This window comes from Oncorhynchus gorbuscha, linkage group LG02, assembly GCF_021184085.1.
Source record: "Oncorhynchus gorbuscha isolate QuinsamMale2020 ecotype Even-year linkage group LG02, OgorEven_v1.0, whole genome shotgun sequence".
NCBI lineage: Eukaryota > Metazoa > Chordata > Actinopteri > Salmoniformes > Salmonidae > Oncorhynchus > Oncorhynchus gorbuscha.
In genome coordinates, this window is record NC_060174.1 from 8,429,531 (window position 1) to 8,455,515 (window position 25,985).

Consider the following 25,985-nt stretch of genomic DNA (forward strand, 5'->3'; position numbering starts at 1 on the left):
TTAATTTCACAGATTTGTAAGTTTATTATGCAACGGAATTAGATGAATCTTACAAAATATGATTTTAACAAACGATCATGGTACATCAATGACTCCTTACACAGGCACTTCAGTTAAATGTAGGTCATAGCTGCTGAATTGCTTATTTTGTAAAGTGAGTTACACTAATTGAAGTGAGCCCTAAAAATGGAATGATGAAAATTGACACAGGACATAGTGTGGATTGTGGACACTGCACCAGCTGATTCAGAGTAACTTGTTGCTATATGCATATAAGCACCTCAAATCATCCGACCTACTCATTTGAATAATCATATGGCCTTCATCCCAACAGACAGTATCCACAGTATGACAATGTCAACATGCCGTTTTGAAAAGAGCACTAATTCCATGCAGGGGGGGTTAAATTCATAAATCAAAGCTTTGGGAGTGTTAAGAGATGACTTAATGCATGTAAAACAGAGTTATCACAGAGCAGAGGAAATCAAATCTATACTTCTCTCAACTGGATGGGTTCAGACAAATCTGAGACTGACCAATATTCAAAACCGTTTTAGAACAGGATTTGGGTCAGATTTTCCTCGGGTCACACTGCCAGACTGATGGAATCCAGTCAATAAGTTTAAATGGGTTTACCTTTTATCAGATGGTCGGTCTGCTAAAAGGGTAGACTGAGCAATATGAAATTATCATGCAGAACAGGATGACAACCAACTATTAGCTTGAGGCACGCCACACTTTTTTAATGATTTCATATTTCTGAGTGTACCTTTTAATACTTAAAAAAGGTGCACCTGCAGACACCACATGGATTCAAAATCATTGGATTGGTGAAAGCACTGGCTGAAGGGAAAATAAATCAGGACACAGCCTATGAAAAGAAAGTGGTCCCTGAAATATCCTTCAAGAGAGACTATTTCCCTTAAACCTCTTGGGCTTGAAGACCATTGGGCCACTCTATGCCAGGATACTGGGCGGCATTCTGAAACCACCACCTCTCCACCACCTCCTTGCCCAGTTCCCAAAGTCGGCAAAGATGGCTGATGCCCGTCTTGGTGGTGATCATGAGGTAATCTTTGTTATCCGGGTGCTGCACCACAGTGTGGCGGGCAATAACCAGGGACTGGCAGAAGCGACAGAGCACCAGCAGGTAGAGTGCGTCCCTCTCAGCTTCGTTGAGGGGAATAACACTCTCCCAGCCGGCTAGCACGTCTCTTGCCACATCCAGCGGTGTGGGGTTCTCGATCATCATGTACATGATGGTGATAGCCAGCTCGAACACGTAGTAGCCGCTGCTCATGTCCCCAAAGTCCAGGATGCCAGAGATTTTGTAGGCGGTTGAATCGTCTGGTTGCACCAAGATGTTGTGGTCATTGAAGTCACCATGGTTGATGCCTACATAAGAGACAAATGCACGTTTACTCGACATATCAAATATGCACGCGCAATAGTACCAGACGTTTGCTCAAATAGTAATTCAAATCGTTCAAATGTTTTGAGCGTTTGCGTGAGTCTACCTAGAGTACCAAATGGGCGTGGTTTGTACTTTGGTGGCCTATTTCATTGGTTCCATTGCACTTATTGAGTAAAACTCAATAATGCCCAGTGAAAGTCTGAAAGAAAACCAATACTATTTGACCCCAGGTTTGATTTCACCGCTCAGTTATAAACCATTACATTCTCCACCTGCATCAGTACCTGACCTGTCAATCATTACAACAGACTGGTTACTTTGTTAAAATTAAGGTCATATTTATTGTGGCATGCAATGGAAAACAAAAACTGTGCCTCTTGATGAACTAATCCATGCTGTTCCAGTCCGTTTTCTTCCATTTGAACCAGGTCTATCAAAAGAGAGAGCTCTGACAGAACAGCTGGTGAAGGGAGAGACTCACACTTGCGGAAGGAGCCGAGTTTGGGCTGAACACAAGTCTTGTATAGTTGGATGACTGACTTGACCACCTGCTGTACAGGATCACCGTCCATTAGATGGAGGTACGGCTCCAGCAGAGGGATGTTGGACAGACTCCAGATGAACTTCTCCCTCTGTAGTACATGGAGTTGAGGATGCTCCATCTATGAAAACAGACTCATCAACCGGGAACTGAGTTAACTACTGTCGATCAGATTATTTTATTACTTTTATAATAAAGCATTTACATGCATATCTTTATTATTATTATTATTTATTTATCATTACAGGCATATCTTTATTATTTATTAATTTATGTATTTATCATTGCATGCATTCGTACCGTTGCGCTTACAGAAGTTGCACACACGGGGAACAATTTTAGTAGCCTAGGGTCTGGGAAAAAATGTGGTTTTATATAAAAACATTTCATGCATCATTTTACATGAGTGGAGAAGAATGGGCAGAATCTTTTTTTTTTTTTTTAAACACTGCACAAATGATCGAAATGACAGGCTACTGACAAACAGATCAATAAAAAAACAACCTTGTCTTGAATCCATCAATAACCTAGGCCTAGGTCTGAGGAGAGACGTATTGTACAGTACGCAGAGACAATTATAGTCCCAAAAAAGCTTTCCAGTTTTACTGACTCACCCACTTATGCACAGCTCACTCACCAGCGATGGCCTCGCTCTCATACCCAATGCCTCTCTCTTGTTTAACTTTGTAAAACAATACTGTTCGCGTTATAGGCCTATTTGGAAGTTGATACAATATATGTCGTATCCTACAGTTGACAGATTAGAGCAGACATGGGCAAACTACGGCCCGCGGGCCACATACGGCCCGTTAGGCTTTTTAATCCGGCCCGCCGAACTTGTCCAAATTATAGTAAAAACCTCATTTTTTCCCCTTTCCCTGCAATGCCCACGTTTCCCCAATAGATGGCGCACTCAAAACACATTGACCGTTGTTGGAGTGGCGCGTATTTCTCATTATTTCACTTTAATTTTCACTTCGTTTCACGTCACCATTAAGCCCTTCTGTGAAAATGAGCGGACCAAAGAGAAGGAAAGTGGACAGCGAATGCCGAGTGTTTAATAAGGAGTGGACAACAAAATACTTCTTCACTGAAGTCCGATCAACGGCTGTATGTCTGATATGCCAAGAAGCTGTTGCGGTTTTCAAAGAGTACAATATCAGCCGTCACTTTGCCACAAAGCATGCAAACTATGCTAGCAAGCAGTCAACACAAGAACGGGCGGCTACTGCTCAGAGGTTGGCAGCTGATTTACAGAGTCAACAGAACTTTTTTCACCGACAAACTGCAATTCAAGAGTCAAGTACCAAGGCAAGTTATTTGCTGGCATTCAAATTAGCAAAGGCTAGCAAGCCTTTCTCCGAAGGCGAGTTTTTGAAAGAGTGCATGGTAGAGACAGCAGGTCTCTTGTGTCCGGAGAGCAAAGCCAAGTTTGAAAAAATCAGTTTAGCACGCAGGACAGTGACTCGCCGCGTGGAACTGATTGACGAAGATATAGTCAGCGAGTTAAACAAAAAGGCGGAGTCCTTTAAGTTATATTCACTAGCACTGGATGAAAGTAACAACATAAAAGACACTGCTCAGCTCCTAATTTTTATCCGAGGGATTAACGACAGTTTTGAGATAACGGAGGAGCTTTTGAGCATGGAATCACTGAAAGGGAAAATGCGAGGAGAGGACTTATATGAACAGGTGTCTGCTGTCATCGAGAGAATGAAGCTACCTTGGAGTAAACTTGCCAATGTCACCACGGATGGATCGCCAAATTTAACTGGAAAAAACATCGGGCTGCTGAAAAGAATCCAGGATAAAGTGAAAGAAGAAAACCCTGACCAGGATGTTATTTTACTTCACTGCATCATTCATCAGGAGTCTCTGTGTAAGTCTGTATTGCAGCTTAATCACGTCATGGATCCAGTTGTAAAACTTGTTAACTTCATACGAGCAAGGGGACTTAATCATCCTCAGTTCATTACGTTCCTGGAAGAAACTAATGCGGATCACCAGGACCTACTTTACCACTCTTGCGTCCGCTGGTTAAGTTTGGGGAAAGTGTTTCAACGAGTCTGGGAGCTCAAAGACGAGATTCGCTCATTTTTTAATTTAATGGGGAAATCCGAAGAATTCCCCGAGCTGAGCGACACAAACTGGCTTTGTGACTTTGCGTTTGCTGTGGACATATTTTCACACATGAATGAGCTGAACGTGAAGCTACAGGGGAAAGATCAGTTTGCGCACGACATGTACACAAATGTGAGAGCCTTCAAATCCAAGCTGGTTTTATTCTCCAGGCAAATGTCAAACAAATCTTTCGCACATTTCCCCACACTAGCCGTGCAGAAAGAGGCCGCCCGAAATGTGAAGAAATACTACAAATCACTGGACGATCTGCACAGAGAATTTTGCTGTCGGTTCTGTGATTTTGAAAAAATTGACAAGTCACTTCAACTGGTGTCCTGTCCCCTGTCACAAGACCCCGAATCAGCACCGCAGGAGCTGCAATTGGAACTGATCGATCTTCAGTCTGACTCCGTCTCAAAGGAGAAGTTCAAGTCTCTTAAACTGAATGACTTTTACGCTTCACTTAACGAGACCGCGTTACCAAACCTCCGGAGGACGGCGCAGAAGATGCTGGTGTTGTTTGGCTCGACCTACGAGACGCAGGAGGACGAGAAGATGCTGGTGTTGTTTGGCTCGACCTACGAGACCGCGTTACCAAACCTCCGGAGGACGGCGCAGAAGATGCTGGTGTTGTTTGGCTCGACCTACGTGAAGATGCTGGTGTTGTTTGGCTCGACCTACGAGACCGCGTTACCAAACCTCCGGAGGACGGCGCAGAAGATGCTGGTGTTGTTTGGCTCGACCTACGAGACCGCGTTACCAAACCTCCGGAGGACGGCGCAGAAGATGCTGGTGTTGTTTGGCTCGACCTACGAGACCGCGTTTCCAAACTCGACCTACGTGTGTGAGCAGACGTTTAGCGTCATGAAAATCAACAAAGCCCATCACAGATCCAAGTTAACTGACCAACACCTCAGATCTGTCCTGAGAATTGCCACAACAAAACTAACTCCAGACTTTGAGTCTTCTCTTTTCAGCAGAAGCCATTTGCTTTCCAACCCGTGTTAGCCCACGATTGTAGTTGAAATATTTCAAAAGGCTTGTTTTGTCTGCATGCTTTTCACTGACTTTCTCTCTCTCTCTCTCTCTCTCTCTCTCTCTCTCTCTCTCTCTCTCTCTCTCTCTCTCTCTCTCTCTCTCTCCACATAGTAGGTCTATATAGGGTACAATGTTGCAAACTATAAGGTCAGACATTGTAAACAGTGAAAACATGTTTTGACGTCACGAGACATCATTTAATTGAGGTGTTATGTCTTACCCTCTTCAAGTTAAAATGGTTGCCAACCGAACTGTATGCACTTTAAAATAGCAACATTTGCGAACATTAGCCTACTTGAACGCACCTCAGGCAGACTAATTGAAGATAATCATACTTCCTGCAGGACTGTGTCAATCTTGGCGGCCATTTTGCCAGCTTCATACAGGATCTGTGGAGAGCAGGGCACTTTGGCGATGGTGGTCCCCGGTAAATAGGTCAGCAGTCTCACCAGGTACTTCTGCATGCCAAAGCCGCAGTCTACCAGGGAAAAATAAAAAAAAATAGCAATTGGAAGAGATCTGCAGCCCTCTGGGGGAAATTGGAATATAAGCTCATCCTGTTTCACCACATCCTTGTCAACAAAGATCAAATTAAATCTGCCTCTAGATGCCTGGCAATGTAGATTTTAAAAAGCAGCTCTGACTGTTAACGTTAACCTAGCCAGAGGTAATAATTAGAGGTCGACCGATTATGATTTTTCCAACACCGATACAGATTATTGGAGCTCCAACAAGGCCGATACCGATTAAATCGGCCAATTTTTTTATTTTATTTTTAAATGTATTTGTAATAATGACAATTACAACAATACTGAATGAACACTTATTTTAACTTAATATAATACATCAATAAAATCAATTTAGCCTCAAGTCAATAATGAAACATGTTCAATTTGGTTTAAATAATGCAAAAACAAAGTGTGGAGAAGAAAGTAAAAGTGCAATATGTGCCATGCAAGAAAGCTAACATTTAAGTTCCATGCTCAGAACATGAGAACATATGAAAGCTGGTGGTTTCTTTTAACATGAGTCTTCAATATTCCCAGGTAAGAAGTTTTAGGTTGTATTTATTATAGGAATTATAGGACTATTTCCTCTATACCATTTGTATTTAATTAACCGTTGACTATTGGATGTTCTTATAGTCACTTTAGTATTGCCAGTGTAACAGTATAGCTTCCGTCCCTCTCCTCGCTCCTCCCCGGGCTCGAAGCAGCAACACAACGACAACAGCCACCACATCGAAGCAGCGTTACCCATGCAGAGCAAGGGAAACAACCACCCCAAGGCTCAGAGCGAGTAGTGATCGCTAACTAGTCAGCCATTTCACGTCGGTTACACCAGCCTCATCTCGGGAGTTGATGGGCTTGATGTCATAAACAGCACAATGCTTGATGCACAACGGAGAGCTGCTGGCAAAATGCACGAGTGCACTGTTTAAATGAATGTTTACGCGCCTGCCTACCTCCTCTCATTCAGATACTTAGATACTTGTATTCTCAGTCAGATTATATGCAACGCAGGACACACTAGATAATATCTAATAATATCATCAACCATGTGTAGTTAACTAGTGATTATGACTGATTGTTTTTTATAGGATAAGTTTAATGCTAGCTAGCAACTTACCTTGGCTTACTGCATTTGCGTAACAGGCAGTCTCCTTGTGGAGTGCAACGAGAGAGAGGCAGGTCGTTATTGCGTTGGACGAGTTAACTGTAAGGTTGCAAGATTGGATCCCCCGAGCTGACAAGGTGAAAATCTGTCGTTCTGCCCCTGAACGAGGCAGTTAACCCCACAGTTTCTAGGCAGTCATTGAAAATAAGAATGTGTTCTTAACTGACTTGCCTGGTTAAATACAGATTAAATAAAGGTGTAAACAAATTATTTTTTTTATGTTTAAAAAAATGTGTTATGAAAACTTGCAATCTGCCCTAATTAATACTCAGACTCCTCAACATTAAAATGCAGTGCAACTGGTATGATTTCAGTTTGACCTCTTATTGAAGGTTTCCCCAGGTCTGATTCTCCAGTGATGCAGTATTGAAGGTTTCCCCCAGGTCTGATTCTCCAGTGATGCAGTATTGAAGGTTTCCCCCAGGTCTGATACTCCAGTGATGCAGTATTGAAGGTTTCTCCCAGGTCTGATTCTCCAGTGATGCAGTATTGAAGGTTTCCCCCAGGTCTGATACTCCAGTGATGCAGTATTGAAGGTTTCCCCCAGGTCTGATTCTCCAGTGATGCAGTATTGAAGGTTTCCCCCAGGTCTGATTCTCCAGTGATGCAGTATTGAAGGTTTCCCCCAGGTCTGATACTCCAGTGATGCAGTATTGAAGGTTTCCCCAGGTCTGATTCTCTAGTGATGCAGTATTGAAGGTTTCCCCCAGGTCTGATTCTCCAGTGATGCAGTATTGAAGGTTTCCCCCAGGTCTGATACTCCAGTGATGCAGTATTGAAGGTTTCCCCAGGTCTGATTCTCTAGTGATGCAGTATTGAAGGTTTCCCCCAGGTCTGATTCTCCAGTGATGCAGTATTGAAGGTTTCCCCCAGGTCTGATTCTCTAGTGATGCAGTATTGAAGGTTTCCCCCAGGTCTGATTCTCCAGTGATTGAAGGTTTCCCCCAGGTCTGATTCTCTGAGTGATGCAGTATTGAAGGTTTACCCAGGTCTGATTCTCTAGTGATGCAGTATTGAAGGTTTCCCCAGGTCTGATTCTCCAGTGATGCAGTATTGAAGGTTTCCCCCAGGTCTGATACTCCAGTGATGCAGTATTGAAGGTTTCCCCCAGGTCTGATTCTCCAGTGATGCAGTATTGAAGGTTTCCCCAGGTCTGATTCTCTAGTGATGCAGTATTGAAGGTTTCCCCCAGGTCTGATTCTCTAGTGCTGCAGTATTGAAGGTTTCCCCAGGTCTGATTCTCTAGTGATGCAGTATTGAAGGTTTCCCCCAGGTCTAATTCTCCAGTGATGCAGTATTGAAGGTTTCCCCCAGGTCTGATTCTCTAGTGATGCAGTATTGAAGGTTTCCCCCAGGTCTGATGATGCTATTGAAGGTTTCCCCCAGTGATTCTCTAGTGATTGAAGGTTTCCCCAGGTCTGATTCTCTAGTGATGCAGTATTGAAGGTTTCCCCCAGGTCTGATTCTCTAGTGATGCAGTATTGAAGGTTTCCCCCAGGTCTGATTCTCTAGTGATGCAGTATTGAAGGTTTCCCCCAGGTCTGATTCTCTAGTGATGCAGTATTGAAGGTTTCCCCCAGGTCTGATTCTCCAGTGATGCAGTGAAGGTGCAGGTCTGATTCTCTAGTGATGCAGTATTGAAGGTTTCCCCAGGTCTGATTCTCTAGTGATGCAGTATTGAAGGTTTCCCCACGTCTGATTCTCTAGTGATGCAGTATTGAAGGTTTCCCCCAGGTCTGATTCTCTAGTGATGCAGTATTGAAGGTTTCCCCAGGTCTGATTCTCTAGTGATGCAGTATTGAAGGTTTCCCCCAGGTCTGATTCTCTAGTGATGCAGTATTGAAGGTTTCCCCAGGTCTGATTCTCTAGTGATGCAGTATTGAAGGTTTCTCCCAGATCTGATTCTCTAGTGCTGCAGTATTGAAGGTTTCCCCAGGTCTGATTCTCTAGTGATGCAGTATTGAAGGTTCCCCCAGGTCTGATTCTCTAGTGATGCAGTATTGAAGGTTTCTCCCAGGTCTGATTCTCTAGTGCTGCAGTATTGAAGGTTTCCCCAGGTCTGATTCTCTAGTGATGCAGTATTGAAGGTTCCCCCAGGTCTGATTCTCTAGTGATGCAGTATTGTTAATATTTCCAGAAACTAAATGTAACTTTTACACCAGGCGAAACAAACTCAAATTGCTGGATGGCCAAGTGTCTGTATATGCAAGTTCACTCCTCCCTTATACTTGAAATATCAATTAAGGTCACTGATTAGTTATGAACTGCCCTAACCTGGTTGTCTGGGTCTTAAATTGGACAAATGGTCTCATGGTGAAATCCCTGAGCGGTTTCCTTCCTCTCCGGCAACTGAGTTCGGAAGGACGCGTGTAACTTTGAGTGACTGGGTGTATCGATACACCCTGCAAAGTGTAATTAATCATTTCACCATGCTCAAAGGGATGTGTAATGTCTGCTTTAAAAAAAAAATAATAGGTGTCCTTTGCGAGGCATTGAAAAACCTCCCTGGTCTTTATGTTTGAAATTCACTGCTCGACTATGGGACTTCAATCATAATTTTATGTGTGGGGTACAGAGATGAGGTAATAATTTAAAAATCATGTTAAAACTATTGCACACAGAGTGAGTCCATGTAAACTACGTGACTTAAAGCACATTTTTACTCAACTTATTTTGCTTGCCATAACAAATGTGTTGAATATTTAAAATGACTCAAGAGATTTCAACTTTTCATTAATTAGTGAACATTTCAAAAAACATTATTCCACTTTGATGGGGTAGTGTGTGTAGGCTAGTGACAAAAAAATATAAATGTAATCCATTTTAAATTCAGGCTGTAAAAACTAATTGTGGAAAAGGTCAAGGGGTGGTAATACATTTAGAATGCAATATATACAGTACCAGTCAAAAGTTGACACACCTACTCGTTCAAGGGTTTCTTTATTTTTACTATTTTCAACATTGTAAAATAATAGAAGACATCAAACCTATTGTTGGAATCGGCTAAAACTTTGAACATTGAGATAGGAAAGCAGCATGGAATCAAAGGAGTAAAAGAGAGTTTTATGTCAGAAGTTAAGGGTTATCTGAAGAAAGACAGAAGGCTTTGGAATGTGTTGGGTGGACGAGAGGAGAGCAACGTGTTGATATAGGGGAGACAGATGCACATCTGTGGATTAGATGAAGGAGGGGTTGAGGTCAGGAGGTGAGGACAGATTCCCTTAAGGGAGTAATAAGGGTTTGGTATCCTGTTACCATTTTCCTGTTGAACCATAAGACGTGAGGATTGGAGAGAAGGGGGAGTGTCTTAAGTGGGATGTGTATAACTGTGATGGTGAGCAATGTTTTGCTGTATGAAATTAAAGCTGTACAGAACCTTTGGGAAGAATTCAACTTGGTTAAATCTTCTCTAGTGTCCGTGAGTTATTTACTCTGAAACATAAAGAAACTAACAGATGGCGAGCCAGCCAGAAGTTCACCACAAATTATAGTCAAACCAAAGACTCCAGATCAGTAGAGCAGAGCTGGCAACAAACAATGTAGGTTAGTTCCTATATCTGTTTCCACTCATTTTGACATCTTGGAGAGATGAGAATCGTTGGCTGAACTAATTATGGGATACGAAGAGCCAAAGTTGAATTCTATAGGCCCATTGTGTAATGACCAGTCATAGCTTTATAGTAAATGGTAAGGCCCGGAAAGTAAACTCATACAGGCTGGTACCTGTAGGGTAAGTCCTACTAGTACTATAAAGTCCCAGGACTTACCCTTCACCTACTATAAAGTCCCGTAAGGTGAACCTGCGATGGGTAAGTCCTAGGAGGTATATCCGGCGGGATTGGTTCCTTACATAAACTATAACGGGGTGAGAGTCTAGTTGTAGTAGCCATAAAAGTGTGAATGGGAGGTTAGTTGTGTTCCCTGTTGGGGTGGTGAATCATGGCAGATTATGTGGAAATGGGAAGACAAGTGTGAATAATTTTGGTGGCGTGTGTTATCAATAATAAGGATATGCGTGGAGATACGGCACCAAGCCATTAAAGAAATCCGTATTCTCCAGTAATGCATTCACAGACGCTATGGTATCGGTTCTAATACATGGTATTATTAAGTGCCGTCACCAATGAATTATTATCCAGGAGAAGTGTGTAGTGCCATCTTAGAAAAGAGTTAATAGAAGTGTATTATAGACGGGAGTGTTTAGGGAAAAACTATTGATATGGCGACAAACAGACCTGTTTCTCAACGTAATATAGAGCTGGCAGAGTTGAATAAAGCCATGGAGGTGCTAAAAGAACAGCATTCTACCAATACGGCTGGAATATGGGAAGAAGTTAGCATATTAGAGTTTAAAAAATTGGGACAACATTTTCCTGCTGACAGGGAATTTAAAAAAAAATAAAAAATACAGGGAAGGCAATTATGACTTGGCATAAAAACATAACAGAAACAGCTCCATATACCAGCATTTTGATGTCAACATTCTATCAACAGCAAATGCCTAACGATAAACCCAGAATGAGTAACACCAGTACTCCACTACAGAAGGACTGGGAATGGGAGTGCATTGATAGAATTTGCACTTCTACTTTGATGGCTGGTTTTTAACCCTGTTAAAAACGGTAATTGGGGGGGGGGTAGTAGATTTAATTCAAGACGATGTTTTGAGAGTGGAATATGACTCCACTCACCTCGCAGACGTGCGCGGTGTTAATAGGGCCATAGAGAAAATCACTAACTATAGTTTCAATGGCAGAGAATAGACTAAGAAACATAGCGAAAACACTTTAAAGCGTAAGGATATGGCCCCACATGTAAAAACGGGGAGCTTATCGGCATTGGAAGCCTGAGTGTAAAGGTGACACTGGAACCTAGTGCATTAGCAGGAAATGCAGCTATACAAGAGTTTGCATCTTTATCGTTTTGAGATCTAGCGTGTATAGTCTCTGTTCGATCGATAAGTGGTTCATAGGGATTACAGTTTCTATGTGATGGAGGACAAGAAGTATGAGGTCACATTTTACCAAAAACTTTTAGAGTACCGATGGGATTTACACAAAGTCCCACTTGGTATCATTTTGCATTGAAACAATCGTTAAAAGATGCAGTCTATCCCCATCCGTTTTGTCACCAAAGCCCCATATACTAAACCACCACTGCGACCTGTACGCTCTTGTTGGCTGGCCCTCGCTTCATATTAGTCCCCAAACTCACTGGCTCCAGGTTATCTACAAGACCCTGCTAGGTAAAGTCCCGCCTTATCTCAGCTCACTGGTCACCATAGCAGCACCCACCCATAGCACGGCGCTCCAGCAAATGTATTTCACTGGTCACCCCCAGGGCCAATTCCTCCTTTGGCTGGCTCTTGTTCCAGTTCTCTGCTGCCAATGACTGGAACGAACTACAAATATCTCTGAAACTGGAAACACTTATCCCTCACTAGCTTTAAGCACCAACTGTCAGAGCAGCTCACAGATCACTGCACATAGCCCATCTATAAATAGCCCAAACAACTACCTCATCCCCTACTGTATTTATGTAGCTCCCTTGCACCCCAGTATTTCTACTTTGCACATTCATCTACTGCAAATCTACCATTCCAGTGTTTTTAATTGCTATATTGTAGTTACGTTGCCACTGTGGCCTTTTTATTGCCTTTACCTCCCTTATCGCACCCCATTTGCTCACATTGTATATAGACTAGTTTTGTACTGTATGTTTGTTTTACTTCATGTGTAACTCTGTTGTTGAATGTGTCAAACTGCTTTGCTTTATCTTGGTGGCAGTCACAGTTGTAAATGAGAACTTGTTCTCAACTTACCTACCTGGTTAAACAAAGTTAAAATAAATAAATAGGGTGTCAATGGTAGGTTCTGTGTTGGTACAATACGTGGATGATTTGTTAATAGAGTCAAAAGAAGAAGAAACTCATGCGAGACCTCACCACATTGGCGGAACAGGGTCATATAGCATCGTATGAGCGAGCACAACTAGCAAAGCAAGAAGTAACATATTTGGCATTTTTGATTTCTAAGAGCAAGATACACAAGTGTTTGGCACGGCCAAAACACTCCTCGCACGCTCAGGAACACTTTTAGGAGTTTACAATTTTGTTAAGACATTTTATTTAGTCATTCTCTGAAATTGCTGAGACACTTCCAGAGTGGACGGACGGACGGGGTCCAAAACCTAGGCCTGACTTGTAAGAGACAGCATTGGAATCGGGAAAAGTATTGTATACAGATGGCGCTAGTTACATGAACACAGAAGGGAACAGAGTAACGGGGTACACTGTGTGGTATGCATTTGAAGTAGTTGATGGTTTCGGGACATTGTGGTCACGTCGGGGCATGTTAACAGGAACACCAATACAATAAAATGGTCTGGGAGGTAGAGGCATTATTAGAAGCATGTCAGTTACCCAGTAAATTAGCAGTGGTGAAAAGCCATACACTGCGTTCCTCACTGAGTTCCCCGAATTCCTATCGGACCTTGTAGTCATAGCAGATAATATTCAAATTTTGGGTGATTTTAATATTCACATGGTAAAGTCCAGACTCACTCCAAAAGGCTTTCGGAGCCATCATCGACTCAGTGGGTTTTGTCCAACATGTCTCTGGACCTACTCACTGTCACAGTCATACTCTGGACCTAGTTTTGTCCCATGGAATAAATGTTATGCATCTTAATGTTTTTCCTCATAATCCTGGACTATGAGACCACCATTTTATTACGTTTGCAATCGCAACAAATAACCTGCTCAGACCCCAACTCAATTTAACCTTGCGCAATACCCTAGATGCAGTCACACCCCTAAAATCATGTCATAAGAGACTAGCTCCCTGGTATACAGAAAATACCCGAGCTCTGAAGCAAGATTCCAGAAAATTAGAACGGAAATTACGCCACAAACTGGAAGTCTTCCGACGAGCTTGGAAAGACAGTACCATGCAGTATTGAAGAGCCTTCACTGCTGTTCGATCATCCTATTTTTCCAACTTAATTGAGGGAAATAAGAACAAGCCGAAATGTCTTTGATACTGTCGAAAAGCTAACTAAAACGCCACATTCCCCAGGAGAGGATGGCTTTCACTTCAGCAGTAATAAATTCATACACTTCTTTGAGGGCAAGATCATGATCATAAGAAAGCAAATTACGGACTCTTTAAATCTACTAATTCCTCCAAAGCTCAGTTGTCCTGAGTCTGCACAACTCTGACAGGACCTAGGATCAAGAGAGACGCTCAAGTGTTTTAGTACTATATCTCTTGACACAATGATGAAAATAATCATGGCCTCTAAACCTTCAAGCTGCATACTGGATGGACCCTATTCGAACTAAACTACTGAAAGAGCTGCTTCCTGTGCTTGGCCCTCCTATGTTGAACATAATAAATGGCTCTATCCACCGGATGTGTACCAAACTCACTAAAAGTGGCAGTAATTAAGCCTCTTGAAAAAGCCAAACCTTGACCCAGAAAATATAAAAAACGAGTTGGCCTATATCGAATCTTCCATTCCTCTCAAATTTTAGAAAAAGCTGTTCCACAGCAACTCACTGCCTTCCTAAAGACAAACGATGTATACAAAATGCTTCAGTCTGGTTTTAGACCCCATCACAGCACCGAAACTGCACTTGTGAAGGTGGTAAATGACCTTTTAATGTCGTCAGACCGAGGCTCTGCCATCTGTCCTCGTGCTCCTAGACCTTCGAGCTGCTTTTGATACCATTGATGACCACATTCTATTGGGGAACTCAGTGAGGAGAGATTGGAAACCCAATCTTGTCTACACGGACAAGTTCTGGCCTGGTTTAGATCTTGTCTGTCAGAAAGATATCAGTTTGTCTCTATGAATGGATTGTCCTCTGACAAATCAACTGTACATTTCGGTGTTCCTCAAGGTTCCGTTTTAGGACCACTATTGTCTTCACCATACATTTTACCTCTTGGGGATGTCATTCCAGAACATGTTAACTTTCACTGCAATTCGGATGACACACAGGTGTACATTTCAATGAAACATGGTGAAGCCCCAAAAATGCCCTTGGTAGAAGCTTGTGTTTCAGACATAAGTGTCACAGGCCGGCTCATAGCCTGTGGCAAAAATGAGGGGACGCGAACAGGTATAGGCCAATTAAAAAAAAACGTTATTATAAACAAACTATTAACTTTAAACTAAGAAAAAAGGTATGAGGTGTGGAAGTATCGTAATGTAAGGTGTATGTAAAGTGCATGGATGTGTGAATCTGTGTGTGTGAATGACTGAGTGAAAACTATGCAAAACTACAAAATAGGTTCATACCTGGAGGAGCAGAGAGAGAGAGAGAAGTGATTAGTGACACAGTTTAAATACATAGAGCCCAGGTGACTCCAATCACTAACGACCCTCTGCCTGCAGGAGGAACCGCCCCTGCACTGCAGAGGAGCCGTGACACCCCCCCTCCTTAGAATGAGGGTCCCCCCCTCAACCCAACTTCCTCCAACATATTCAAAACTATTCAAATTTCCCAAAAACAAAAAAGGATACCAGTCCCGGCTCCTAGTAGTAGCCCCGTGTCCCCCAACTGACTGTCCACCCCTCAAACTCTGCAGCCCTGGTACCTGGGGAGGAATTTAAGAGGAAAGAGGCACAGACAGCCCATAGGGGTCAGCAGAGAAGATACAAACTAGGTTAAAGGAGCACGGAACAGAGCAGAAAAACAAGTGGGTTGTGGTCAGTGAACACAGTTAAAGGGGTCAAACCAGAACCAACATAAACCTCAAAGTGCTGTAAAGCCCAAATGAGACCTAAAGACTCCTTTTCAATTACAGATTAGTTTGATACTTATTATATTTCCGGGAGAAGAAACTGACTGGACATTGTTATCATTCTCCTGGAGAAACACAGCCCCAGCGCCGATTTGACTGGCGTCTACCTGCAATTTGAAAGGTTTCCTAAAATGTGGTGCTGCCAATACAGGTGCCAAACACAAAAAGAACCTCAACTGCATCAAATGCCTCTTGACACTGGGTGGACGAGATAAATTAAGCCTTGGCCTTCAACAGATTGGTCAGTGGGGACACTACTACTGAAAAGTTTACAGAAAGCATGGTAGTACCCCGCCATTCCCAGGAAGCGCGTCAGTTCTTTCTTTGTGGAGGGCTGTGGGAAATGCTTCACAGCCTGGACCTTGGCTTCCATGGGACAGACAAATCCCTGACCAACAACCTTGCCTAGGTATGTGACTGTAGCTTTGGCAAAAATCACATTTTGCCAAATTAATAGTCAACCTGGCCCACACCAGTCTTTCGAACAGGGCTTGCACTCTCCAAACATGCTCCTCCCAGGAGTCCGAGTAGACGACCATGTCATCCAAATACACGGCATACCCTTCCAGACCTGAGACCACCCGATTCATTAGCCTCTGGAAGGTGGCTGGAGCATTCCACAAGCCGAAAGGCATCACTGTATAATACACGGCATACCCTTCCAGACCTGAGACCACCCGATTCATTAGCCTCTGGAAGGTGGCTGGAGCATTCCACAAGCCGAAAGGCATCACTGTATAATACACGGCATACCCTTCCAGACCCGAGACCACCCGATTCATTAGCCTCTGGAAGGTGGCTGGAGCATTCCACAAGCCGAAAGGCATCACTGTATAATACACGGCATACCCTTCCAGACCCGAGACCACCCGATTCATTAGCCTCTGGAAGGTGGCTGGAGCATTCCACAAGCCGAAAGGCATCACTGTATAATACACGGCATACCCTTCCAGACCCGAGACCACCCGATTCATTAGCCTCTGGAAGGTGGCTGGAGCATTCCACAAGCCGAAAGGCATCACTGTATAATACACGGCATACCCTTCCAGACCTGAGACCACCCGATTCATTAGCCTCTGGAAGGTGGCTGGAGCATTCCACAAGCCGAAAGGCATCACTGTATAATACACGGCATACCCTTCCAGACCTGAGACCACCCGATTCATTAGCCTCTGGAAGGTGGCTGGAGCATTCCGCAAGCCAAAAGGCATCACTGTATAAGAGAACAAACCAGACAGTTAGTGCCTTGCGAATGTATTCGCCCCCCTTGAACTTTGCGACCTTTTGCCACATTTCAGGCTTCAAACATAAAGATATAAAACTGTATTTTTTTCAGTATTTTTTTCAGTCTCTCGATGTGCAAAACTGATAGACATACCCCAAGCGACTTACAGCTGTAATCGCAGCAAAAGATGGCGCTACAAAGTAATAACTTAAGGGGACAGAATAATTTTGCACGCCCAATTTATCAATTTTTGATTTGTTAAAAAAGTTTGAAATATCCAATAAATGTCATTCCACTTCATGATTGTGTCCCACTTGTTGTTGATTCTTCACCAAAGAATACAGTTTTATATCTTTGTTTGAAGCCTGAAATGTGGCAAAAGGTCGCAAAGTTCAAGGGGGCCGAATACTTTCACAAGGCACTGTATAATGGCAGCAATCTCACAAGCTCTTTTGGTAAGGGGTACTTGCCAATATCCCTTTAAAAGATCACATTTGCTAACATACTTTGCTGACCCAACTTGATCAATACAGTCCTCCATCCCAGGAAGAGGGTAAAGGTCTGCTTTAGTAACATTGTTAACTTTTCTATTATCAGTGCAAGGTCTGAAAGTGGAATCAGACTTTATGACCAAAAGACAGGGTGAAGCCCAATTTAAACATGGCTCCGCAATGGACAATTGTCCAACATATACTGCACCTCTGTTTCCAGTTTCAATCTCTTCTCCTCAGATACACGATAAAATCTCTTTTTGATAGGCTTAGCATCTCCGATGTCTATATCATGTTCAATTAAGTGGATTTGCGATGGAGTGTCTGTCAGAAATATGAATAAACAATATCCTCATTTTAAATAGAACTGTAACTTAGTAAACTTATACTCTGTTTTATTATATCTGATTAACAATATGAGTTCATAAGAAGGGATTGTGTGACACGGACAAGGCGTAATTAAAGTTAATGAACACCATTCCAACTAGGAAGAAATGGGTTGTGGATTACGTAAACAGATAAGGTAGTTAACCTATGGTTGAACCGATGAAACTTAGCTCTGGGGTGTTTTAGATAAGAAAGTGAGTGCATTCCTAGGGTTTCTGTTAATTATAACTGTCAGCTAAGTGGTGATCGATAATGTTGAGGGGTCAAAAGTCAATTCAGTTGTGTTGTGTGTCCTGTGTATGTGCTGGGGGGTCAGAATGAACCTTTAAAGTTCCCTTTGACCCAGTCTGGAGAGGGAGATTCATTTTAGGAGCAATGAAATGACGTCATGTTATTGTATATAAACTGTTGCTCGTGGTAACGTGGCAGCGCGCTCCGAGAATAAACTATGTTACCTATTATTGATAAGACTGGTCTCTGTCTATTTTATGCAAACACGAATCTTACAACTTCTCATAAAATAGATTAAGGGAATTCAATTAATGAAAACACATTGGTATAATTAAATTACAGTAACAGTGTCAGAAAACAAAACAGGGTAGTTTCTAATAAGAGCTATCAATTCATCATGTTTCTCAAGAGTCTAAATGATCTACCAAAACCCCAAGGTTTTGCAAAGTCTGGGAGTTTTTCAACCGACCTTGTAAGACCTCATCCGAAACCCTAACGTCCTCCTCTTCTCCCCCCTCCACCAAATTAAAGCCACAAGATGCAGTAACTGGAGCAGCAGTCAACGCTGACCTCACCGCTGGTGTGCCTTCTACTGTGCTTAGATCACGGGAGTGATAACATTGACAGGTTCACATGGCATAATTTAGAGGACTTCCTACGACTAGGGGTTTCAATAAGAGTTCAAATCTGACACGTTGAAAGGACCACAGTATTTTGCCTGAAAAGGTGAACTTACAAGAGGCAGAAGAGCAAGTACACGATTACCGGGACTAAACTCACGCACCTCAGCCTGTCCGTCATATTTCAGTTTAATTTTCCGTTGAGAAGATTGTTTATTTCGCCAGTTCACCAGCCCTATACAACTTCCACCTAAACCCATTTACATAGTCAATAAGGTTCTGAGGTGGTTCCTCAGGCAAACAACCATCCTGCAACACTGCTAAAGGCCCACGCACCTTATGACCAAACACTAAGTCATTTGGGCTAAACCCTGTGCTTTCCTGCACTACTTCACAAGCAGCTAGTAACAGCCAAGGTCACCCCTCCTCACAATCTGCAGACAGTTCAGTACAGTATGCACGAAGCAAGGATTTTAAAGTTTGATGAAAACGTTCCAAAGCTCCCTGGCTCTGGGCATGGGACGCAGTAGACTTGTGTTTAACTTTAAGCTGTTTGAGAACCTGAGCAAATAAATGGAAGGTAAAGTTCGATTTTTTTGAATCCCAAATGTTGAAATAAATTCAGTTAACGCTCTAAACTGCTGATTTTGAAGTTATGGTACGCAAGGACAAAGCTGCTGGATATATGGTTGCTTGACACAAAACAGTTAATAAGTAGCTATGACCTGACTTGGACCTTGGTAAAGGCCCAACACAAACAATAATAACATGCTCAAAAGGCTGCCCTATGGCTGGTATTGGATACAAAAGGTGCTGGCTATACAACCTGGTTTGGCCTATGGCTAGTATTGGATACAAAGGTGCTGGCTATACAACCTGGTTTGGCCTATGGCTAGTATTGGATACAAAGGTGCTGGCTATACAACCTGGTTTGGCCTATGGCTAGTATTGGATACAAAGGTGCTGGCTATACAACCTGGTTTGGCCTATGGCTAGTATTGGATACAAAGGTGCTGGCTATACAACCTGGTTTGGCCTATGGCTAGTATTGGATACAAAGGTGCTGGCTATACAACCTGGTTTGGCCTATGGCTAGTATTGGATACAAAGGTGCTGGCTATACAACCTGGTTTGGCCTATGGCTAGTATTGGATACAAAGGTGCTGGCTATACAACCTGGTTTGGCCTATGGTAGTATTGGATACAAAGGTGCTGGCTATACAACCTGGTTTGGCCTATGGCTAGTATTGGATACAAAGGTGCTGGCTATACAACCTGGTTTGGCCTATGGCTAGTATTGGATACCAAGGTGCTGGCTATACAACCTGGTTTGGCCTATGGCTAGTATTGGATACAAAGGTGCTGGCTATACAACCTGGTTTGCCCTATGGCTAGTATTGGATACAAAGGTGCTGGCTATACAACCTGGTTTGGCCTATGGCTAGTATTGGATACCAAGGTGCTGGCTATACAACCTGGTTTGGTCTATGGCTAGTATTGGATACCAAGGTGCTGGCTATACAACCTGGTTTGGTCTATGGCTAGTATTGGATACAAAGGTGCTGGCTATACAACCTGGTTTGGCCTATGGCTAGTATTGGATACAAAGGTGCTGGCTATACAACCTGGTTTTGCTTGCTTGTGCGCTGACACATATCACAAGTTGTAATAAACTGAGATACATCCCGCTTTAAACGTGGCCGGAAAAAAATTACGAAGTATGCAATCATAAGTTTACGAACGCCCATATGACCTGCCACGTCACCATGTGAAGTTTGCAACACTTTATTTCTCAAAGTAGTAGGTACAACTATTTGAAAGACTGGTTCTCCTAGACCCTGATCATAGTGTGGAACCCATTTCCTGACCAACAGACCATCAAGAAGAAAATAACACTGAGCACTATTCCTCACCACTGAATCTGGAACAACTTTATCAAACAGATCAGCCAAGTTAGTATCGGCCTTTTGCTCAGCCATCAATGAATCTCTAGAACTAGTCAACTGTTCTGTCTGAAGTTTGACCGGCAACTCAAGACTTTAAAGAATATACCTTTATTAGGATTCCACGCAAACCCCACCACTGATCCCCCAATTGGAGTAAACTAATAAACACTTTGGCTTTCACCTTCAATTTATACAGATTACACACATTTTACAGACAGTCTATTTTACAATAGTTATATTTTGTTTGTTTTCCTCCCCTTCCTCTATTTCTGATGTCCATCCAGTTTGATTTCTATTTGTAACTGTGCTATTTCACAAAAGTTCTGATCCTATATACATTTTACAGACACCCATATGTTTTACATGGTTTATCTTGTTATTAGTCCCACCCTTCAGCTCCATTCAACCACTCCCATATATCTCTCAACATCATCCATTTTGGATTTCTATTTGCCATATATTTTTCAACTGTGCTGTTTCACAAACAGAATGAACCTTTTTACGTTAATGTTAATGACATAACATTGAAAGTTGTGCAATGTAACATGAATATTTAGACTGATGGATGCCACCCGTTCGATAAAATACGGAACGGTTTCCGGATTCGACCATATTAATGACCTAAGGCTCGTATTTCTGTGTGTTATTATGTTATAATTAAGTCTATGATTTGATAGAGCAGTCTGACTGAGCGATGGTGGGCACCAGCAGGCTCGTAAGCATTCATTCAAACAGCACTTTCGTGCCAGCAGCTCTGTTGTTTATGACTTCAAGAATATCAACTCCCGAAATTAGGCTGGTGTAACGATGTGATGTGAAGTGGCTAGCTAGTTAGAGGGGTGCGCGTTAATAGTGTTTCAAACGTCACTCGCTCTGAGACTTGGAGTAGTTGTTCCCCTTCCTCTGTATGGGTAACGCTGCTTCGAGGTTGGCTGTTGTCGATTTGTTCCTGGTTCGAGCCCAGGTAGGAGCGAGGAGAGGAACGGAAGCTATACTGTTACACTGGCAATACTAAAGTGACTATAAGAACATCCAATAGTCAAAGGTATATGAAATACAAATCGTATAGAGAGAAATAGTCCTATAATAACTACAACCTAAAACTTCATACCTGGAAATATTGAAGACTCATGTTAAAAGGAACCACCAGCTTTCATATGTTCTCATGTTCTGAGCAAGAAACTTAAATGTTAGCTTTCTTGCATGGCACATATTGCACTTTTACTTTCTTCTCCAACACTTTGTTTTTGCATTATTTAAACCAAATTGAACATGTTTCATTATTTACTTGAGGCTAAATGGATTTTATTGATGTATTATATTAAGTTAAAATAAGTGTTCATTCAGTATTGTTGTAATTGTCATTATTACAAATACATTTTCAAAATCGGCCGATTAAATCGGTATCGTTTTTTTTGGGGTCCTCCAATAATCGGTATCGGCATTGAAAAATCATAATCGGTCGACCTCTCATATCAAGACTGTTTCAAGAGCAGCTTTTTTCCCATCTACGTAACATTGCAGAAATCAGAAACTTTGTGTCCATAAATGATGCAGAAAAATGTATTCATGCTTGTGTTACTTCTCGGTTAGACTACTGCAATGCTCTACTTTCCGGCTACCCGGATAAAGCACTAAATAAACTTCAGTTCGTGCAAAATACGGCTGCTAGAATCCTGACTAGAACTATAAAATTTGATCATATTACTCCAGTGCTTAGCCTCCCTACACTGGCTTCCTGTGAAGGCATGGGCTTATTTCAAGGTTTCACTGCTAACCTACAAAGCATTACATGGGCTTGCTCCTACCTTTCTTTCTGATTTGGTCCTGCCGTACATACCTAAACATAGGTCAGTAGGTCATATGATTGAGTGTAGTCTGGCAAGGGAGTGTGAAGGTGAACAGAAAGGCTCTGGAGCAACGAACCGCCCTTGCTGTCTCTGCCTGGCCGGTTACCCTCTCTCCACTGGGATTCTCTGCCTCCAACCCTATTACAGGGCTGAGTCACTGCTCTTCCATGCCATCCCTAGGAAGGGTGCGTCACTTGAGTAGGTTGAGTCACTGTGCCGTGGCAGAGATCTTTGTGGGCTATACTCAGCCTTGTCTCAGGATGGTAAGTTGGTGGTTGAAGATATCCCTCTAGTGGTGTGGAGGCTGTGCTTTGGCAAAGTGGGTGGGGTTATATCCTGCCTGTTCGTCTGGGGGTATCATCGGATGGGGCAACAGTGTCTCCTGACCCCTCCCGTCTCAGCCTCCAGTATTTATTCTGCAGGAGTTTGTGTCGGGGGGCTAGGGTCAGTCTGTTATATCTGGAGTACTTCTCCTGTCTTATCCGTTGTCCTGTGTGAATTTAAGTATGCTCTCTCTAAGTCTCTTTCTCTCGGAGGACCTGAGCCCTAGGACCATGCCTCAGGACTACCTGGCCTGATGACTCCTTGCTGTCCCCAGTCCACTTGGCTGTGCTGCTGCTTCAGTTTCAACTGTTCTGCCTGCGGCTACGGAACCCCTTTTTTAAACCTTTATTTTACTAGGCAAGTCAGCTAAGAACAAATTCTTATTTTCTTATTTTCAATGACGGCCTAGGAACAGTGGGTTAACTGCCTGTTCAGGGGCAGAACGAACCCTGACATGTTCACCGGACAGAGAGACCTCAGGAGTGGTAGAGATACTGTTAATGATCGGCTATGAAAAGTCAGCTGACATTTACTCCTGAGCTGCTGACTTGTTGCACCCTCGACAACTACTGTGATTATTATTATTATTATTATTATTATTATTATTATACCATGCTGGTCATTTATGAACATTTCAACATCTTGGCCATGTTCTGATATAATCTCCACCAGAAAAGGCCAGAAGCCAGAAGAGGACTGGCCACCCCTCATAGCCTGGTTCCTCTCTAGGTTTATAATCTCCACCCGGCACAGCCAGAAGAGGACTGGCCACCCCTCATAGCCTGGTTCCTCTCTAGGTTTCTTCCTAGGTTTTGGCCTTTCTAGGGAGTTTTTCCTAGCCACCGTGCTTCTACACCTGCATTGCTTGCAGTTTGGGATTTTAGGCTGGGTTTCTGTACAGCACTTTGAGATATAAGCTGATATAAGAAGGGCTTTATAAATAAATTAGATTTGAAGATTCTAGGCAAAATGCCAGGGGAATGGATTCTAAAGTTAACACATTTAAATATGGCCAAACACTCCTTCCAAACTCAGAAGGCCTTAGGGTTTGTTTAAATCATTAGATATTTTAAGTTGTTTTTTATTTTTTTAAATACATTTACATTTTATGTCATCTTATTCTGGAATGGAGTTCTAGAATGGACAAAAGAGGGGGTCACGAGGAATTAGAATAGGGGTTACCAAACCTAAAAATAACTGGTGCGGTGGTTATGGAGAACCACATGGGGAAAAGGAGACCAGTGAATCGTTAGACTTGGTGGAGAGATACTGTCGCCGTGTTGTGGGATTTATTGGAAGAGGTCTTTTTAATGCAGTTAAATTGGGTATGCAGGATGATGGAAGTGTTTTGAAGAGGTATTTAAATGGTTTCTGGAGGACATGGAGAGAAAAAAATCCTAATGAGAAATGATCTCATTATAAAGTAATGGAAGAGTGGGATTTAATTATAAAATTAATGAGAAATCACCTGTCTCTATCAAAATTGTACCATCACTTTACATTATTATTTCCGTAGGGAGTTATAATTCTAAGTTGATTAGTTATTTGAATTTGTTTATTTTTGATTTAACATGGGTTTTTGTCACATGAGCAAAAGTGGAAAATGACCAGTTCCCTGAGGTTCTGGTCTTTGTGGTACCTATACAGTGGTACCGTGTTCAGGCTGCATATAGAAAGGGAAATATATGTTAATAAGGGATGACAGTTACTTCAAATGCATTGTGATATATGTATTGTGATATATGTATTGCTGATTTCATGTGTTTTGATACAAACGCCACCCGATTGGGATCCTGGAGTGGGAATTCTGCGAGGGGTTAGGGTGCTAACGTCATGATGTGGTAACTCTTCCTAGAGGTCGCCAGTAGAATAAGGGAGTACGGACTACTTTAGAAAATGGTTTTTAGCAGGAACAGTATGTTATGCTTTTTGACATTTGTCTTAGAGATGTTATTAAGAAAAGGTTAATGTCATAACTCAACCTCAAAAAGCACAGATCATAACAGTTATCATGGAAGGTAACGTCAGATTGTGTCTTAATGCATGGTAGGAATAATTTGAACATAGACAGTGTGTGTAAACCTCAAAACCCTCCCTAACCGGCTGAAGAAAGAGCGACAAAGGCAGGCAATGAGAGACAGTGACCTTTACCACTCTTATCTGAGTCCGAGCCATAAAGCAGGGCCGGGGTGCTGAGAGCGCGTGTGGCGTGACCGTGGAGAGAGAGAACAAGCTCAGGTGAGAGACTTGGGACGACAATGAACATTTTTAGTTTTTCCCTGTATTCAGAGTTTTAATGTTACATCACATCAATGAGTGGTGCTAAGTTATTAAACATGTACTTTCTTTCTCTTTCCTTTCCAAGTCAATATGTTTTTAGGTTTCGTGGAACATGAGGGTGATCATTGTTCCAGAGGAGGGAATGATGTATATTGACTAACTGATTTGAGAATGTGTTAGTATGTACATAACTGTAGAAAATGCATTAGGAGTAGCGACTAGTGTTTTATGGGTTAGATGTAGTGATAGAGGAGTATAGTGTGTTATGGGTTAGATGTAGTGATAGAGGAGTAGTGTGTTATGGGTTAGATGTAGTGATAGAGGAGTATAGTGTGTTATGGGTTAGATGTAGTGACAGAGGAGTATAGTGTGTTATGGGTTAGATGTAGTGATAGAGGAGTAGTGTGTTATGGGTTAGATGTAGTGATAGAGGAGTATAGTGTGTTATGGGTTAGATGTAGTGATAGAGGAGTAGTGTGTTATGGGTTAGATGTAGTGATAGAGGAGTATAGTGTGTTATGGGTTAGATGTAGTGATAGAGGAGTATAGTGTTTTATGGGTTAGATGTAGTGATAGAGGAGTATAGTGTTTTATGGGTTAGATGTAGTGATAGAGGAGTATAGTGTGTTATGGGTTAGATGTAGTGATAGAGGAGTAGTGTGTTATGGGTTAGATGTAATGACAGGAGTATAGTGTGTTATGGGTTAGATGTAGTGATAGAGGAGTATAGTGTGTTATGGGTTAGATGTAGTGATAGAGGAGTAGTGTGTTATGGGTTAGATGTAATGACAGGAGTATAGTGTGTTATGGGTTAGATGTAGTGACAGAGGAGTATAGTGTGTTATGGGTTAGATGTAGTGATAGAGGAGTATAGTGTGTTATGGGTTAGATGTAGTGATAGAGGAGTAGTGTGTTATGGGTTAGATGTAATGACAGAGGAGTATAGTGTTTTATGGGTTAGATGTAGTGATAGAGGAGTATAGTGTGTTATGGGTTAGATGTAGTGATAGAGGAGTAGTGTGTTATGGGT

General features: G+C 42.3%; 1 protein-coding gene across 1 annotated transcript in view; it reads right to left on the reverse strand.

The window, feature by feature from the left end:
• The window catches only part of hykk.2 (hydroxylysine kinase, tandem duplicate 2), a 31,400-nt gene continuing 5,415 nt past the window's right edge, over positions 1 to 25,985 (reverse strand). Inside the window, exons 3-5 of the mRNA XM_046300353.1 lie at positions 5,450 to 5,592; positions 1,896 to 2,076; positions 1 to 1,395 (exon numbers count right to left, since the gene is read on the reverse strand). Coding sequence (XP_046156309.1) covers positions 923 to 1,395; positions 1,896 to 2,076; positions 5,450 to 5,592 — 797 coding nt within the window. The 3' untranslated portion in view covers positions 1 to 922. The remainder of the gene's footprint in view (positions 1,396 to 1,895; positions 2,077 to 5,449; positions 5,593 to 25,985) is intronic.